The sequence below is a fragment of the Drosophila suzukii genome (assembly GCF_043229965.1).
Source record: "Drosophila suzukii chromosome 2 unlocalized genomic scaffold, CBGP_Dsuzu_IsoJpt1.0 scf_2c, whole genome shotgun sequence".
Taxonomy (NCBI): domain Eukaryota; kingdom Metazoa; phylum Arthropoda; class Insecta; order Diptera; family Drosophilidae; genus Drosophila; species Drosophila suzukii.
In genome coordinates this window covers 36,715,490-36,735,023 of record NW_027255896.1, presented here as the reverse complement: position 1 = coordinate 36,735,023, position 19,534 = coordinate 36,715,490, and the positions used below count along the sequence as shown (strand labels likewise).

The window sequence follows — 19,534 nt, the reverse complement described above, 5'->3', positions numbered from 1 at the left end:
GTGGTTGCGTTGGTAGCAAAAATGTGACTGACTGTAGCTGGGTATATTGCTACAAGAATAGGCTGAATTAAGTCGTAAACACGTTACCGTAAGAGATGAATGGAAAAGTACTACCCGAGGCAATGCATTTGGCAAAGCTCTTGCATGTACATACGATTAAGCTGCGCTTCATGCGCGTGTATGTGTAAATAGATAACACAGGCGAGCGAGAGATAAAGTTTACAAGAATAAATGTATAGGGTGTCTGGTTCCTCAACATACCGCCCCCCCTGAACGGCTGTTCAGCAAAGGGGCAAGATCGCCAATTTGGTAATTGGCCGCTTGAAGACTCCTTGGGCGGTTTTGACGGTAACAACTCGGACCTTGTCGTCTTGTCCGGCGTGTACCTCCTGGATACGTCCTAGAATCCATTTCGATGGAGGAAGATTTGGTTCCTTAAGCACTACCAGTGTGTCGACCTTCAAATTATCGTCTTCCAGTTGCCATTTGGTGCGCTCGTGCAGAGAGGTTAGGTACTCCATATGCCAGCGTTTCCAAAAGCCTTGGACCATTGCTTGTAGTTGAGTCCATCGTTCCAAGCGGTTGATGGGGACGTCTAGACGGGATGGCTCCGGTAAGGCAGTATAGGGAGTGCCAGTCAAAAAATGGGCCGGAGTAAGCGGATCCAAAGTAGAATCCCCTGATGAGCAAAGAGGGCGAGAATTAAGTAAGGCTTCAATCTGTATTAAAACTGTAGACAATTCCTCGAAGGTTAGGGCTGACGATCCCAATATTCTTTTCATATGTAGCTTGATGGACCGAACTCCGGCTTCCCATATTCCCCCGAAGTGTGAGGCAGAAGGCGGTATGAAGTGCCACAGGATTCCTTCGTTGGCGAAGAAGTTTGCTAAATTCTCATCCTTGCGTTGCTCCATGGCTAGCAGCCGCATTTCGTCGAGTACTCGTTTGCTGCCATGAAAGGTGGTACCGTTGTCTGAGTAGAGATCAGTTGGTTTAGATCGCCGAGCAATGAATCGTTGGAAAGCCGCAATAAAGGCCTTGGTTGTTAAATCGGTGACTGCTTCGATGTGGAGAGCCTTCGTTGTTAGACAAACGAATACTGCGAACCATGCCTTTCCGCTCACTGGTGTGCGCCCAGTTGAACCTTTAATTGAAATTGGCCCGGCATAATCCAAGCCGGTATGTTGAAAGCAACGGCTGGCTTGAACCCGAGGTACAGGTAGCTCTCCCATGATCTGGCTACTTGTGCTTTTGCACCCAGGATCCAGTACTGTTGTCGAAGATTTGTGAACGTGGCGTCCACTCCAGTGTGAAGATTCGTCACATGAGAATGTCGTACCAGGAGCTCGGCGACTGGAGAACTCTTTGGAATTATAACCGGGTGCTTGGCGTTGTAGTTAAGGGTCGACCTCTCGATTCGTCCGCCAACTCGCATTAGTCCGTCCTTATCCAGAAATGGAGAAAACCGGATCAGCTGCGATTTTGCATGAAGCTGGCGTCCGTTTTCTAGCTGCGTATACTGTCTTTGAAAGGCCTTTCGTCGGATGTGACGAAGAAGTTGGTTTCGTGCTGCCTGCAGTTCCGTTGAAGTTAGGTACTCAGAATAAGGCCTGTGCTGCAAACGAAGACGATGAATAAAGCGATAACAATAGCTAGTTACCCTTATGAGCCGAGTCCAGGATGAGATCTTGTTGATGAGCAACTCGTCCATACTTTCGTCAGGAAAGCTATGTAGAGTTGTTGGCTTGGCTGGACGTTCCTCTGCTCTGGCCTCCAAATGTGTATCAACTCGGAACTTGCTAGTAGACAGAGGCCATTCGTATTGTGGCAAGGCCATCCAGGATGGGCCTTTCCACCAAAGTCCGTGGTCAAGAAACTTAGATGGGTGAAGTCCCCTGGATGCGCAGTCGGCAGGATTATCCTCGGAGCGGACATGGCTCCAGCAGCTACGTTGGTATTCGCTCAGTATCTCAGCCGTTCTGTTGAAGACGTATGTGTTCCAATTCCGTGGTGGTGCGGACAGCCAGTGTAGCACGATCTCCGAATCTGTCCAGCAGATCGTGTTGTTAACATGAATAGTTAACGACGCTTTAACAATAGTGAGCAGCCGTGTCAGGAGTAGGGCAGCGTTTAATTCCAGGCGTGGAATTGAGACTGATTTTATTGGAGCCACACGTGTTTTGGCGGCTACGAGATTTATGTGGAACTTCCCATCCGATGCTACTCGACTATAAACAACAGCACCGTACGCGTGCATGGATGCGTCTGCGAATCCGTGCAGTTGGATGTGTTGGTAGGGTGCAGCAATGTACCGAGGTACTTGGCATTTTGTCAGCGACGAGAAATCCTCTACTAATGCCCTCCAGCGTGCATTCAGTGTATTACAGCGGTCCAACTTTCTTGGAAGATGAGCTTGAGAAGCACGGTGGTAGGCGCTGCAATCCCGAGTGGGTCATAGATCTTGGAAAGTTGCGATAATAGTTCTCGTTTCGTGGGGACAATGCTGAGATCGAATTCTGTAGGTTTGACGAACATTACATCACGACCTGGATTCCACTGAATTCCAAGGACCTTGACGGGCGATTCCATGGGTGAACCTTTGGTGAGCTGTATTGGGTCATAACATCGTTCCTCTTCAGGTAATGATTGCAGAAGGTTCCAGCAGTTAGAGCTCCATTTCCGCAGTTTGAACTTCGCTTTTCCTAAGAGTCCAATCAGCTCCGTCTTTAGAACCAGAAGATCTTCTACCGAATCGCATCCAGTTGGGATATCGTCCACATAAGCATCTTGTGATAATGCTTGTGATGCGGCCGGGTACTCGAGGCGATGATCGTCAGCTAGTTGCTTCAAAACTCGAACGGCCAGAAATGGAGAGGGCGCTAGGCCGTACGTGACTGTTAACAGACGAAAATGAAGCATAGGTTCATTCTCATTTTTGCGCCACACAATACGTTGAAAATTGGTGTGACGCCTAGAAACTTGAATCCCTCTAAACATCTTTTCAATATCTGCGCATAGAACATATCGGTGCTGCCGGAAACGTAGGCAAACCCCGAGCAAGTCCCGCTGAATCGGTGGTCCAATATGAAGTCTGTCGTTTAAGGAGATTCCAGAACTGTCTTTTCCAGATCCATCGAAGACCACCCGACATTTGGTCGTCAGGCTATCCTGCTTGATGACAGCGTGATGCGGTAGATAAACGCAAGTGTCAGGGTCGTCCATTACTTGGGCTGATGTCAGTTGTTCCATATGACCGCGTTGCAAGTAGTCATCCAAAAACTCCTCGTATTGTTTTTTGAGTTCCGGATGTCGACGAAACCGTCGCTCCAATGAGACTAGGCGGTTGGTGGCCTGGGGAAGAGTTCATTCGATAGGCGGGGCTCCATCCTTGAAGGGATACTCGACGATATAGACCCCGTCTTCGGAGCGCGTGTGAGTGTTTGCGAAATGACTCTCTGTGGGATCACTGGAGTCCAAGAGAGATTGGTTAGGTTGCACATTGTCCATTTCCATGAACGATCGAACCATCGTGTCGAGATCCGCGTGATGGGTCACGGCCGGAGTGATGTGGTCGTCGCAGGCAGTGTACGAGCCTGCAATAATCCAACCAAAAATTGTATTGAGAGCGATGGGATAGTTCTTACCAAAATATTTTCTTTCTCCGGTATATAGAGACCATAGTTGATCAGATCCAGCGATGACATCTATAGATCCAGGAGTGCAGAGATTTCCTTCCAGGTTGAAGATGATGTGTCAATAGTTTGCGCTGGAAGCGATGACGTCAGCGAGGACAAAATGAAGGAGTCCATCTCGATGATATGATCCGAATGCCGAGAGCGCAGCTTAAAGTGTGCGCGCCCTCGAGTATGACCGGCGTTGTTTGCGGCCAGACCAAGAATTGAAATTCGTGCATGCGTTCGATGCACGCCAATCCGCTGAACAAATGATTCCGATGCCAAAGTAATGGTGGTTCCCGTGTCTAAGAGCATTCTGCATTTTGTTGTATTTCCCCAAGCGTCGTCGACGTCTGCGAGAATGGTTGGCAATAGGGTTTGCGAACCTGCATACGGAATATTTTCCAGGGTATGATGAGTGTAATTGTTCCCCACAGGAGGAACGCTGCCTGATGGTGTCTCTTCGTGAGTGCGAAGTTTATTGTTTGTGCTGAATGATCTATCTCGGGGGGTTGAGGACAGATTGCCAGTGTTTACGCTAGGTGACTCATTAGGCTCTCCAGGTCGAAAAGGCTGCGGTGTGTCGTGGACCAATGTATGATGTTTGCGGCGGCAGACCCGGCATGTGTGTTTCGATGTGCAATTGCCGACCATGTGTGAAGCGCTGAGGCAGTTAAAATAGAGCTTTCTGGTTTTCAGGAATTCTCGGCGAGCTGCGATGTCCAGGGTTAGAAATTGGTCACACCTGTACAGTTGATGAGCCTGCTGGCAATATAAACACTTGTTGTCGTCGCGTCTCTGGTGGCCGTCAGCATGATGAGTAGCAGCCGATCGTCGAGCTTGAGGCGCGCGACCGAGTTGGCAGGCTTCAAAGGTGTCACAGTGAGATGTGAAAAAGGTTAGAAATTGCTCGATGGTCACACTGGAATTTTCAGATTCTGCGCGCTGGGCCCATGACTGCCGAGTTTCAGGATCTAACTTTGATAATAATATAAATATTAACCAGGGATCTCGTTCATCGCACTGAAGTGCTCTTAACCCACGAATAACTTCATCTGCGCCGTCCACCAATTTACGCACAGTGATGCTACTGGTTGTGGCACTAGGTAGCGTTAAAAAACTGTTCAGAAATGATCGGATAATAAGCGGATAATACCGCTTTTCCAACTTGTCCCAGGCTTCACTGTAGTTTTCATTGGTCACGGGAATATGTTTCACTAAAGGGAGTGCCTCGCCAGACAGGTATGATTTCAAATAGTGAAATCTTTGGCACTCAGTGAAATTCGTATTTGATGCAATCGATGCCGTGAACATGTCCGAAAAATGTTTCCAATCCTCGTAATTTCCTGAAAAGGTTGGGAGCTTGATTCGCTCGAACTGAAAGTCCACATGGCTTCTGCGAGTAGTGTTGAATGATTGATCGGAAACAAGAAGAGTATTGTTAGCGACTTCAGCCTTTAAATCTTCAAGCGTATTACTGAGAATAGCGTATGTAGCGTAGTGTTTTTTCTCGTATATATCAACGTCTTCAGCAGGGTCTTCTTAGTTGTCCTGTAGCTGGGCCAATCGCGCGACTAATGTCGGGATTGACTGAATATCTTCCACAAATTTCGTGGCATTGTTATGCGCACGAGTGATTTGGCTTTTGCAAAAGCCCCGCTGTTGAATCACACTCCGCATGACGATTGAGGTTAGAGGACGGTTCTATACGATGCAGATATCTATAGATCACCGTTGACAAGTACTAATTTTAATTAAAATGTCCCGAAAACAAACGCTTTCCTGGCTATCCGCGATCGAAGGACCAGTAATTTTATGTTAACAAATTAGACGCCAGAAGTGTAACTGTTTAAATTGATTTTTATTTGTATTCACCGAACATTCTATATAATTTAATACAATCAATTTCGATGCGCTGTGGTTGCGTTGGTAGCAAAAATGTGACTGACTGTAGCTGGGTATATTGCTACAAGAATAGGCTGAATTAAGTCGTAAACACGTTACCGTAAGAGATGAATGGAAAAGTACTGACCGAGGCAATGCATTTGGCAAAGCTCTTGCATGTAGATACGACTAAGCCGCGCTTCATGCGCGTGTATGTGTAAATAGATAACACAGGCGAGCGAGAGATAAAGTTTACAAGAATAAATGTATAGGGTGTCTGGTTCGCCAACAGTAGTTGATAATTATAATTTTATAATGGTCATCATTAAGTAGGAGGAGTGGTCAGAATTTTTATTCTTAATATTTAATCTTAAAAATAGATATGATGCAATATAATTTAATATTAATAATTGGGAAACTCTATTGATAAATCTACAAATTGTAAGATATATTATGAATATTGTTTGAATGCGAAGTTTCAACAGCAAATTGATCTTCACGATGCGGAAATCGAAAATAATCCGCTGTCACGACTGCTACTGGAAGTTAAGGAGATGATTTTTCGTATAAGGGATTCAATACCAGACTTAGAATGTCTTACATTTAATGGTGAGGCAGACCAATGTGAGTTGGTCAGCGCTATGTCTCGCGAGGACGACCCTGTCTTAATATTTAAACTCTATTGATAAATCTAAAAAATTTTAAGATATATTATGAATATTATTTGAATGTGATTAATGAATAATTTTCTGATACTATCGCAAAAACATTATTATCTCTGTTGGCTTAATAATTTTTAATAATTTAATTCTAAGAATAAAATGAACTCCAAAACCAGTTTTTGAAATTTTTAATATTGATTAGAAGAAAAGAGACGGAAATATATTGTGCATTACAGATACCTTGAGGGTCAGTTCTATGAGGTTGTAAACCAGTGTCTGAATGGTATGGAGTTGGCAGCCATTTGTTAAAAATTGGTATTCACCAGCGGGAATCTGTGAAATCAATAAATTTGAAAATTAAACTGCAAATACTAAACTCTTCTCCAGGGATTGTAGATGGTTAATTGAATTGTACGTAAATCTTGTCTTTTTAGAGTCTGATATTTAGTCTGATTTAGATACATGTTATGAGTTAATATCTGGGATTTCGGGTGCTCAATAATCCCACAAAATGATAAAAGTTTAACAACCTACTGTAAGGAAAAGATCAGAAATATAAGGAAAACAATGTAGAGGATGCCATTAAAGAGGGAGGTCAGAACCAGTTTAAAAATGTTGTACATTGCTTAGAAAGGAAAAGAGAAAATCAAAAGAAATGTACAGTTTAGGTGGCTGGGGCAGCCATTGGAAAAGTCAAATCTGTTACAGTGGTGGGTGTGGCTAAGGGTTGAAGCATGCAATACAATTCTAAACCTGTTTACATGATGGATAAAAGGATATTAGTTAGAGAAGGATGTAAATATCTTAAATAAATATCTTATTACAAGTACCCATCTATGACAAACCATCATTATTAAATATGAGGAACATATATTTTACCGGTGGGGAATTAGAGGGATCCAAAAGATCAATTTTATGAGAGAAGACTAATACTGTTTTTGGTAAATTAAATAGGCACATGAAAACTTATGACTCAATTAGTTAGAGAATATCAAACAACTAGATTTATCAAGCATTTTGAAAGTATTGAATTAATATATATTTTTTTATTATCCAAATAGAAGAAATTTTCGCTTTTGGTGAAGGGATAATATCCCATGAATTTTCCCCTTACCTTGACCTTTGCGCCTGCATCAAGGTATTTTAGCAATCCTTTGTAACAACTATTTGTGTTGTTAGTAACATTTTTAAATTGTTCGCAAATAAAAAATACTTTCCTAATTATATATTTTATGACCTCTTTTATGAAGGGATAATATTCCATGAATTTTTTTCCAATACCTTGACCTTTGCGCCTGCGTCGAGGCATTTAAGCAAATCCTTTGTAACATAACTATTTGTGTTGTTGATAACCGTTATAAATGGTTCGCAAATAAAAAATACTTTCCTAATTATATTTTTATGATCATTTTTTATGACCTTTGCGCCTGCGTCGAGTCATTTTAGCAATCCTTTACACCACCACCTATGTTTATTGTAGGTAACCAACTTGACTCTGGGGTTATGGTACGGTTAGCAATGGGTGGTTTGCTTAATGGGATTTAAATTATCGGTGACAAATATATAAGTGAAAGTCACAGACATTTTTGGACAAAGGATACAATTGGTCATTTAGGTGTGGGTATACACATTTGTTATGGTGATAGAAAATGGGATAATCACAGTGATTTTTGTTTTTTACTGTATTACGCCGGAGCGATTTCAATTACTTTCCCAATTATAGTTAGTTTTAAATCGTTTTTTGACCTTCATATATTTTGTTCTTTCTAAACATTTTATTGTAGCTAATAACTATAGTTATGGGATGTAAGGCCAGCTATCGTATTTAAGATTACATTTATTATACCTACATAAGATGAAAGAACATGAAAAATGGAAATGTTTTATTTTAACTAGTTAAAGAATATATAATCTTAATATCTGTCATTATGAATAAAAATTGTTTATCAAAACAGCTTCTACACAGCTTTTAGACAACGTGTGAACAATTTATTTCTTAATTAGTTTTACAATCACAGGATACATACAACATAATCCTCTAAGATTTATATATCAATCTTGAGATATTTTGGCTTTGCATTCTTTCTTACGTACATAGCAAACACATTGAAAATCAGAGTGTAAGTTTTTACTTCACATCGAAAGTCGTCTGGTAATCAAGAATTTTTGATCATTCTTAACAAAAGACTATAAAAGCTCGTAGACGTCCAATCCGGCTGGTTTATATTCTACCTGCAAAAGAAATAAGACTTTTGGGAAAGTTTCAGCGCAATAGCTTTAAAACTGAGAGACTAGTTTGCGTAGAAACGGACGGACAGACGGACATGGCTAGATCGATTCGTCTAGTCATGCTCATCAAGAATATATATACTTTATGGTCGGAATCGTCTCCTTCACTGCGTTGCAAGCTTCTGATTGAAATCATTATACCCTCTGCAAGGGTATAAAAATATCGCAATTCAAATTACTAAAGGTTTCCTCGAGATACTTCCTTAAATGCCCTACATTGTTTTCAAAATAATTATTCAACTTAGCAGTCCTCGAAGTGGTTTTATGGCTACGTAAACACATGCTAAACATATATAAATCAGTGTTACGTGGGCATATTAGTGCCCGAGTCCTGACAGGGACTTGGGCCGAGGGAGAGGCGTCCGATGTTCAGGCACCATTTGCCGGCATAAGCTACGTCGTATTCGGGTCGTGGGATCTTGGTAAGCCTCTCTCCTCTCCAACATAACGAGAATAAATATTAAAAGTGCCTGGAAAATAATATTAGTCATGAGGTTCGTCAGTCATCAGTCCACACTGCCCAACAAGCTTAGCTGTCGCTTGATCGCAATACGATCGGGCTGTGTTTTGGCCATATTCCCTCCCCTTCACACATTCGTGTGCCAATGGATCGTCGCGGGCCGCGCATTACGATCCCCTATTTTCAAGGTTGTTGCACACCCCCTTTATTAGAGTTCTAGCACACCATGGTTTCCAATTCTTTTTTCACATTATAAATTTATTAGGAAATATATATCTGCGTCTGTTGATTAATCTAATTTAATTGACACTTATTGTATTAGCGGAGCGTATCGAATTTATCACCTATGAAGGTGCACACATCAGCAAAATACTGACTATTCACGACTACAAACGTCGCTCAGAGGACTCTTGCAATTATCATATAACTACAAGGCTGATACTCGCCGCCCCTCTTTAAATCCTGGGCGTTGAGATCTCGACGCTCCGGATCCTGGGCTTTGGGAAAATATTATATTGGATATATATATATAAGTAGACGTGCAGCAAAATACGGCTGTTCTTAAGTATACCAATTCACTTAAAAACTAAAAAATATATATATATTATGCCAGAGGCATGCGACTTCTTCAACGGCTGGTGGAGAGATTCGTCCTCTCTAATTGTTTATCACGATTCGCACTTTGTAATAGTTGGTTGTTGTTGGTTGTAATTCGGTTGGATTAAATATATTTCAATGCATGTTTCAATGCTTGATTTTCACTTGTTATCCAATTGTATTATTTGAGGATATTGTTCCTTGGTTATGCACGAGTTCACTTTAGCTTTGGTTGGCTCGATTAACACATTTATATTGCATCACTACTTTCTCCGACGTATGCTATTGGTCGCTACGCTCTGAACGGAACCATCCTACAGCTGAACAAATTTCAGGAGCATGGAGATCACGGATACTGCGTCCACAAACATCGCAGAATGTAGGATGTCGTCCTTATTGTTGATCCTCTCCACGTTCTTTGATGACAATAGCGGCTCTGGCTCGGCACAAGATTATTTCGAGCTGCAATTGTGTTCTCCTCAAGGACTGTTGGATATGGTGGCTGGTCCTGGTGGCAGAAGACTCCATGGACGACTGCCCCAGGGAAAGTCGCCTTCCCTCGAAGCTGCCGGCTTCCGTCAGCAAGACATATAAATGGATTCTCTCCCTATCTCTATTTGTCTAAGGTCTTTTATACCAGACTAGAGCTTTTACTTGGCTGCGGGTATGGATCGGATAAACTAGGTGTTCCCACCTAGAATTACTGTTTCTTGATATCTGCTATCTTGGGAGTCAACGGCCGGCTGTTGCCCTTTGCCAGCTACCGGAGTATGGTTACCAATAGGTCGATAGTGGCCGTTGTTCTGGACACGCGACACCCGAGAATTGCCGAATTGCTTTTTCTTCTGCCTCTACCAGTATGAGTCTGGTTAGTCACATGCACCCCTCCCCCTGGCTAAAGATTCGTCGTTGTTTCTCTATGTGAATCTTTCTATGTGGAGGGCGTACGTAACACCAGATACTAAACAGCTAGTAAACACCTTGTATACATCTACTAAACAACTTGTATACATCTACTAAACATATAGAAAGCAGATACTAAACAGCTAGTAAACAACTTGTATATATCTAGTAAACAACTTGTATACATCTATTAAACATATAGAAACCAGATACTAAACAACTTGTATACATCTACTAAATATATAGTAACCAGCTAATCAGTATTGTAATTAAAGAGTTTATTAAACTTATTCAGAATCTTAGACAATCAAATAGTATACAATTAGAATATAATTAAAAAACTAGAACTAGGAAAATAGTTGACAACAAAAACCGATATTACCAGGTCATAAACTTGAATTAGAAATTAAATTGAAAGACGCTCCTATGTTAGCTAATGGTGCTTTCGAAATATATTACAATATTATTATGGGATGGAACAAATGAATGCTTTAAAAATAACTCAACATCTGAGAAAGATTACATTGTGAGAACTATTTTACATCTATCTATGGGAACCAAGCGAAAATCTGCGTTTGGAACGAAGATTAATAACCGACATGTTTCTTACAGAGGGATGGAGTAATAAAATTAATTATATACAAATATACATAAAATATAATTAATTATGAATTTAATGAAATATGTTTACAATAATAAAATATATAAAAAAATATTGAATGATACTACAACTTTTCTTTCTGACTGTAATTAAAACTCCAGGTACAAATGAAGGGGAAGTATTTTATTCACTGTCCTTGGGTCTTGGGCATGTGACTTTGATGACGGTCAGGTAATGATAGTTCACTGCAAGTGTGTTTGGCTAACAGATCTTAGAAACTTTAACTTGAGTACTTTGATAATTCTTAATAAGAGACTATAGCAACTCATAATACTTGTTAACATTTAGTTACCATCTAAAACCAAGTACTTTACAGATAGTAACCATCCAAAATCAAGTACTGTACAGGTACTAACCAAAAAGTATCAATCCAAAAACAAGACTAAAAAGAAAGTAACCATCAAAATAATGCTAGGTAATAACTAAATACAACGAGTGCAACGTGTCAAGTCTATGTCGGTATGACTACTACCCTAAAAAATTGTATATCTCTGGATAATCTTCAAAGTCAATACCTTTTAAATTCTGGATGGAGCAGTGGAGACGAAATTTCTACGGGATCCTCACTTAAACTTTTTTCTGTACCATTAAAAAATTTGTTGGGATTGGCTGAGGATTATAAAAAAGTTTTGTTAAATTGTAAACACGAACTAGTGTTGATGCTAACTAAGAATCTTGGTGAATCTTGAACAAACCAGAAATGAACAATCTTTTAAACTGGAAATTACGAATAAAACCTGGAATATTCCCCATGTAACTCTGAGCGATTTAAAAAAAATTAAGATGTACGATATTATTAAAAGTGGTGTAAACCTGCCAATCGCATTCCGGAGTTGGGATTCATATGTTAACCCCAAATTGGGGTATAGGAGTCAACACAGCTGAAATGTGAAATTGTCGGCTAACCGCGAAAAACCAAGATTTGCCATAATTGGAGAACTTATCACAAATAACTTATCAAACTTGAAAATTCACTTGAATTCTGAGTCATATCCATAATAATCTGAATGTTGATTTTAGTAAGAATTATTATGCTCACCTGTATGAAATGTATACAAGATTTCAATCTAGTTACTATAATCGTGAATCACAACCATTTTTGACCCCAAAAGAATTTAAATTGAAGACCCCTATTATTGTGGTTGATCTTTCATATCAAAATGAATCAGTAAAAATTGATCCTATTGATGTGAGAACTTCAATAGAACTAAAGACACCTAGTCATGAAAATACCCAAGCTTACTGTCTCCTCATACAAGACCGTTAAGTTTAATATAACCCACTAAACGGACTAGTACAAAGAGTTATTTAACATTAGAAAAATGTTGAGAGATATAGTTTCGATTGATGTTCAAGGTTTCTTTGATAATAATAATATTTTTATTCTAAAGGAAATTGGAATTGTATTCTAAAAAGATCCAAACTTGAATAATAGTTAAATCCGTTACTCGTAGAGAAAAAGGGTATACTAGATTCGTCGGAAAGTATGTAACAGGCAGAAGGAAGCGTTTCCGACCCCATAAAGTATATATATTCTTGATCAGGATCACTAGCCGAGTCGATCTAGCCATGTCCGTCTGTCCGTCTGTCTGTCCGACCGGATGAACGCTGAGATCTCGGAAACTATGAGAGCTAGGCCATTGAGATTTGGAGTGCGGATTCCTGAGCTTCTTCCGCAGCGCAAGTTTGTTTCAGTAGAGTGCCACGCCCACTCTAACGCCCACAAACCGCCCAAAACTGTGGCTCCTACAGTTTTGATGCCAGAATAAAAATTTTAACTGAAATGTAATGTTCTCATCAATACCTATCGATTGACCCAAAAAAAGGTTGCCACGCCCACCCTAACGCCCACAAACCACGAAAACCTGTGACGCCCACAATTTTTATGCTAGATAAAAAATTTAAACTGAAATGTATTGGTCTCGTCAATACCTATCGATTGATAAAAAAAAAAAATTTGCCACGCCCACTCTAACGCCCATAACGCTTAAATCTGTATACCGCCGGTAGGTGGCGCATTTTAATCTCGCTTTATTGCTTGCAGATCTCCATTTAGCTGAGTAACGGGTATCTGATAGTCGAGGTACTCGACTATAGCGTTCTTCCTTGTTTTTTAATAGAACCACCATATGATTTTACTTTGCTAAATACAAAATCTCGAAAGGCCGCATATTGGTTAACCAATACACATCACAAAATTTTTTGGAACGAAGGAGAAAATAGTTTTCCACAAACTCGAAAGTATCTAAGGACAATTACAAGAGGAAAACAAATTATTTGTAAAGGTGTGGAAAAGAAACGATTTCTACAGACGTTTTTTGGGAGTCGTCAGCTCATTAACGTCGAGGAAATGGGCTGTCCGTCATTAAACAGCTTTAAAGGAAACCGGTTTTCCTATTGTGAAACACACCTCAAGGGCGGGGTTTGTGCATACATTTTTTTGAGATTTTTTAAAAGTAGCTTCAAAACAATAAAATAATTTTTATACATTATTTTAAAGTTGAGACTAGATGTGTAAAGATGTGCAAGAAAACAAAATTAACCAAATGAAGTTTTATAAGAAAATTGACCAATTTATTGAACAATTGGTCAGTATTTTCAATACCTTCTAAACACAAAAACTATGTTCATGAATCGAGGTAGACATGAACCCAAAACTACGAATTATGGTCAACACTCTACATTTTGTAATCCAGAAATGTCGTCGGAAACGTGCGCCTGCTTCTTCTATGCAAATCGCCGGAATCAAAGCAGAAAATTAATTTCTATGTATCACAAAAATGTTCGCAATACCAAAATAAATGAATTAATGTATTATTATAATACAAAATAAACTTCTGACTTTTTATTTCGAGTTAAAATTACAGGTACGGAGAATGGAAAATATTTCCTTGACTGAGATATGTCAGCTACTTGCGAGTTGTTGCGCGGTCGTGATTTCAACCCCTATTATGGTAACGTATTAGAGCTAGCAGTCAGCCGTGAGGTCGTTGGCGCGAGGCCCATGATCTTGTCAATGGGCGTGCGACTTCAGACTTGTACATGTGTCCCTTTTATTCCGGTCAAGTAACAGACAGGTGCGCATGTTCGGGTAGCTCTTGTTTGAACCCCTTTTGTGATATGTTTATGACCCGTTTGCAGAGAGGAGAGATCTTGGAAATTTACCAGTTAAACATTCTGGGGCGAAAAAAAAATGTATGTTTGAAAATATTCGAGGTCTGATAATCATTAACTTGTGGGATTTATTTTATTGGGGTGCTTTTGATATCTAAATTAGTTTTACAATTATAGGAAACGTTATTCCCCAACATGATCGGGCATGTTTTAGATGTTTTGGGTTTGCGACCTTTCTCACGTGCACAGCAACACCTGCTGAATATTAATTGCTGATAATGAGGAAAAGGATACATGATCAATATTGTCACATGCCGATGTTGGGAAAGAGTGCAACCTTTTTCCCGTGTACAGCAACACCTGCTGAATATTAATTGCTGATAATGAGGCAAAAAGGTCACGTGATCAGTATTGTTACATGGTGGTGTGGGGTTTGGGGGCAATTTAGTATACTCTTTATGGATATTTTTATGACATCTAAACCTTTTAAAATCAGATAATTTATGGATTATGCTAATTGTCCCAGAACCCGCATACATTAATGAAGAGGCGGTGGCCATTAATATGTTAATTAGTGAGAGGCGGGGGTCATTAATATGCTAGTTAGTAAAGGGGCGGGGGCCATTAATATGCTAATTGTCCCAGAATCCGCGTTTCCCAATTACTTATATAATAGCAACCCAAATAAAAAAATCTACAAAGACCAAGTAAAGAGAATACATAACTGTCAAAATTAGATACGTAAGCTCCTTTGTATTAACCTTTAAGTTATTTAAGAACTATGTTATATTCTTAAAACTTGCGCTGGGGGTGTTATATATACCTATATATACCTGCCTTATTAAATGTAAATCATAAGTATAAATGTACGTAAATAGAGCTTCCACTCTGAGTAATTATAAGCTTTCCTACCTATTTTAAGCTTTATTAAGAACATAAGCTTGATCTGCGGCTAGTCTTAAACGGATCACTACTCAAGAACGGCATACTACGAATGTACACCTTGGAAATAACTCTTTTCGATATAAATAAAGAACAAATAAGTAAAAGTTTGAATTAAAAGTTTAAAATAAAAGTTTGAATTATTCCCAAAGGCGATAACATAACTACGTCGGCTACTTGCGAGTTGTTGCACGGTCGTAACTTCATCCCTTATCAATGGTCTTGAGATGTATGATCTTATCAGACGTCCTGCGCCTTGGGTCTTGGGCATGTGACCTTGATGACGGTCAGGTAATGATAGGTCACGGCAAGTCTGTTTGGCTAACACATCTAAGAAACATTAGCTTGTGTGCTTTGATAATTCTTAATAAAAGACCATAACAACTCATAAGACTTGTTAACCGTTAGTTACCATCTAAAACCAAGTACTTTACAGATACTATACAGATAGTAAACATCCAAAACCAAGTACTGTACAGGTACTATACACAAAGTAACCATCAAAAAACAAGACTAAAAAGAAAGTAACCATCAAAATACTGCTAGGTAAAAACTAAATACAACGTGTCCAAAGTGTCAAGTTCATGTCGGTATGACTACTACCCTAAAAAATTGTATATCCCTGGATAATCTTCAAAGACAATGTATACTAAATTCTGGATGGAGCAGTGGAGACGAAATTTCTACGGGACCCCACTTCAACTTTTCTGTACCATTAAAAAATTTGTTGGGATTTGCTGAGGATTATAAAAAAGTTTTGTTAATATGTACTAGCGTTGATGCTAGCTAAGAATCTTGACGATGTGTTTAAACAAATCAGAAATGAACAAAACTTGTAAACTGGAAATGGCGAGTATAACCTGGAAAATTCCCCATATAACTGACACCACTACTATTTTATGGAGTCGAAGTCTTTGGAAATTGTGATGCTACTAGCCAGCACAAACTCCTTGTAGCCTTCAATAATGTAGCGAGATATATATTTAATCGCAGGGGCACAGATCGAATCTCTGATGCAACTTTTAAAATTTTTGATATGTCGCTAAAAGTCTGCATCGAGTACAAAACACTAGTTCTGTTGCACAAAGTAATAACAACTTACGAGCCAAAATATCTCTTTAGTAAACTAAAATTCAGCGCTTCCAACAGAACAAACAATCTAATTTGTCAAAAAGTAAAACATGCCTATGCTGAGAAACACTTTTTTATCTGTGCTGTGCGTTCTTGGAATAAACTACCACATCCAATAAAAACAATTAAGTCTGCCACGCAATTCAAAACGAAATTACACACACATCTTCAAAGCGGTATATAATTTACAACAAAACTTTGTCCTTAAGAATTTAATGTTTCATAAGTCAAATGTCATAGTTTTAATGTCTTGTATTAGAACTATAAAGTTAAGAAAATTTTAGTATGTTAATGAAGTAAATTGAATTGTGACTAGCGCACTAATTTATAAGTATTCTTGTACTTGTAGTGTTAGGAAGAGTGAAAATCAAAATAAAATAAAATAAATAAATAACTCCGAGCGATTTTGCAAAAACTAAGGTGTACGATATTATTAAAAGTGGTGCAAACCTACCAATCGCATTCTGGAGTTGGGATTCATATGTTAGCCCCAAATTGAGGTAAGGGAGTCAACACAGCTGGAATGTGAAATTGTCGGCTAACCGCGAAAAACCAAGATTTTCCATAATTGGATTTACACTAAATAGAGAACTTATAACAAATAACTTATCAAACTTGAAAGTTCACTTGAATTCTGAGTCATATCCATATTATAAGATGAATGTTGATTTAAGTAAGAATTCGTTTGCTCACCAATATGAAATGTATACATGATTTCAATATAGTTACTATAATCGTCAATCACAACCATTATAGACCCCAAATGAGTTTAAATTGAAGGTCCCTATTATTGTGGTTGATCTTTCATATCAAAACGAATCAGTGAAAACTGGTCCTATTGTTGTGAGAATTTCAATAGAACTGAAGACACCAAGTTATGAAAATACCCAAGCTTACTGACTCTTATTGAATGTGGCCCGTTAAACGGACTACCACAACGAGTTGTTTAACACTAGAAAAATGTTGAGAGATACTGTTTCGATTGATGTTCAAGGTTTCTTTGATAATAATAATAATTGTATTCTAAAAAAATTTTAAATTGTTTTTTAATAGAACCACCATATGATTTTACTTTGCTAAATACAAAATCTCGAAAGACTGCAATTTGGTTAAGCAATACACATCACAACATTTTTTGGAACGATGGAGAAAACAGTTTTCCAAAGACTCGAAAGTATCTAAGGACAATTACAGGCGGAAAACAAATTATTTTTAAAGCTGTTAAAAATAAACGATTTCTACAGACGTTTTTTGGGAGTCGTCAGCTCATTAACATCGAGGAAATGGGCTGTCCGTCATTAAACAGGTTTAAAGGAAACCAGTTTCCCTATTGTGAAACACACCTTAAGGGCGGGGGTTGTGCTCTTAACAATGCATACATTATTTTGATATTTTTTAAAAGTAGCTTCAAAACAATAACACAATATTTTTACATTATTTTAAAGTTGAGACTAGATGTATAAAGACCTACAAGAAAACAAAATTAACAAAATGGAATTTCATGAGGAAATTGGCGAATTTATTGAACAATTTAAAGGACAGATAATTGGTCAACATTTTCAATACCTTCCAAACACAAAAACTATGTTCATGAGTCGAGGTGGACATGATCTCAAAACTTCAAATTATGGTGAACACTCTACATTTTGTAATCCTGAATTGACGTCGGAATCGTCTTCTATGCAAATCGCCGGAATGAAGTCAGATAATTAATTTCAATATATAATAAAACATTTTCGCAATACTAAAATAAATGAATAAATATATTATTATGCTACAAAATTATCTTCTCACCTTTTATTTCGAGTTAAAATTACATGTACGGAGAACGGAAAATAGTTCTTTGAGTGAGATATGTCAGCTACTTGCGAGTTGTTGCGCGGTCGTGATTTTAACCCCTATTATGGGACATAATAGAGCTAGCAGCCAGCCGTTGTCAATGAGCCGTTGTCAAAGATCAAGTTGAAAACCTATATAAAATGTTCTTATAAATTGTGTAAGCATATTTAAAAGATTGTTGACTTAGATAGATAACGAGCATTCAGTTAAAATAAATAACTTTTTGAATGTATTTGACGGAATTCTGTTCAATGCACACTATGTACGGCTCCAGTTCATACAATCAAAACTCTTTGAATGTGATGGAGGTAATATAAAACAAGGAAGAACGCTATAGTCGAGTACCTCGGCTATCAGAAACCCGTTACTCAGCTATATGGAGATATGCAAGCAGCAAAGCGAGATTAAAATGCGCCACCTACCGGCGGATCAATCGATAGGTATCGACGAGACCAATACATTTCAGTTAAAATTTTTTATCTAGTATGAAAATTGTGGGCGTCACAGGTTTTTGCGGTTTGTGGGCGTTAAAGTGGGCGTGGCAAACTTTTTTTTGGATCAATCAATAGGTATTGATGAGAACAATACATTTCAGCTAAAATTTTTATTCAAGTATCAAAACTGTAGGTGCCACAGTTTTGGGCGGTTTGTGGGCGTTAGAGTGGGCGTGGCACTGTGCTGAAACAAACTTGCGCTGCGTAAGAAGCTCAGGAATCTGCACGCCAAATCTCAATAGCCTAGCTCCGATAGTTTCCGAGATCTCAGCGTTCATCCGGACGGACAGACAGACGGACAGACGGACATGGCTAGATCGACTCGGCTAGTGATCCTGATCAAGAATATATATACTTTGTGGGGTCGGAAACGCTTCCTTCTGCCTGTTACATACTTTCCGACGAATCTAGTATACCCTTTTACTCCACGAGTAACGGGTATAAACATCTATTCATGGATACTTGCAAAAATACAAAAAGTAAGCACTCAACATTTTGAATATATACTATAATCTAGAAAAGAGAATGAAAAAGATTAAATAACGTAAAAAACATGTTCGCAATTGTAGTTTAAAGATATCTTTGATTTGTTTTAATATTCTTTATTTTAAATCTGGAATAGCATTAGTGCCGCTACCAACGTGCAGATGTTTCTGATTTTACATTTTTCCTTAGGTGCTAAGTAAGCCTAAGTCTCGTAGCTGCGCTGCCCACTGTTGGACGGCAGACAGTCGGCTATGTATATCTTATATATATTATGTGTATTTAATTATGCTGTCTTTATATATATATATATAGGGTATATGCATGTACTTGAGTTCAGTTGCGTGTGTAACAGAGTGCTGACACTTGCACTTTCTGTGAGCCGATCGGCGCGCTCACAG

At 38.8% G+C, this 19,534-nt stretch overlaps 2 protein-coding genes across 2 annotated transcripts; both read right to left on the bottom strand.

The window, feature by feature from the left end:
• Nucleotides 1-281: 281 nt before the first annotated feature.
• Nucleotides 282-929, bottom strand: LOC139354443 (uncharacterized). Its single transcript, XM_070998679.1, has one exon. It carries the CDS (start codon nt 927-929, stop codon nt 282-284), a length of 648 nt encoding a protein of 215 aa, XP_070854780.1.
• A 191-nt stretch (nt 930-1,120) lies between these two features.
• On the bottom strand, nt 1,121-3,704 carry LOC139354442 (uncharacterized). Its single transcript, XM_070998678.1, has 5 exons — nt 3,677-3,704; nt 3,415-3,593; nt 2,397-3,351; nt 1,661-2,046; nt 1,121-1,573 (listed from the first exon to the last, which is right to left on the bottom strand). The coding sequence occupies exons 1-5, from the start codon at nt 3,702-3,704 to the stop codon at nt 1,121-1,123; spliced, it is 2,001 nt and encodes a 666-aa protein (XP_070854779.1).
• Between the last annotated feature and the right edge of the window lie 15,830 nt (nt 3,705-19,534).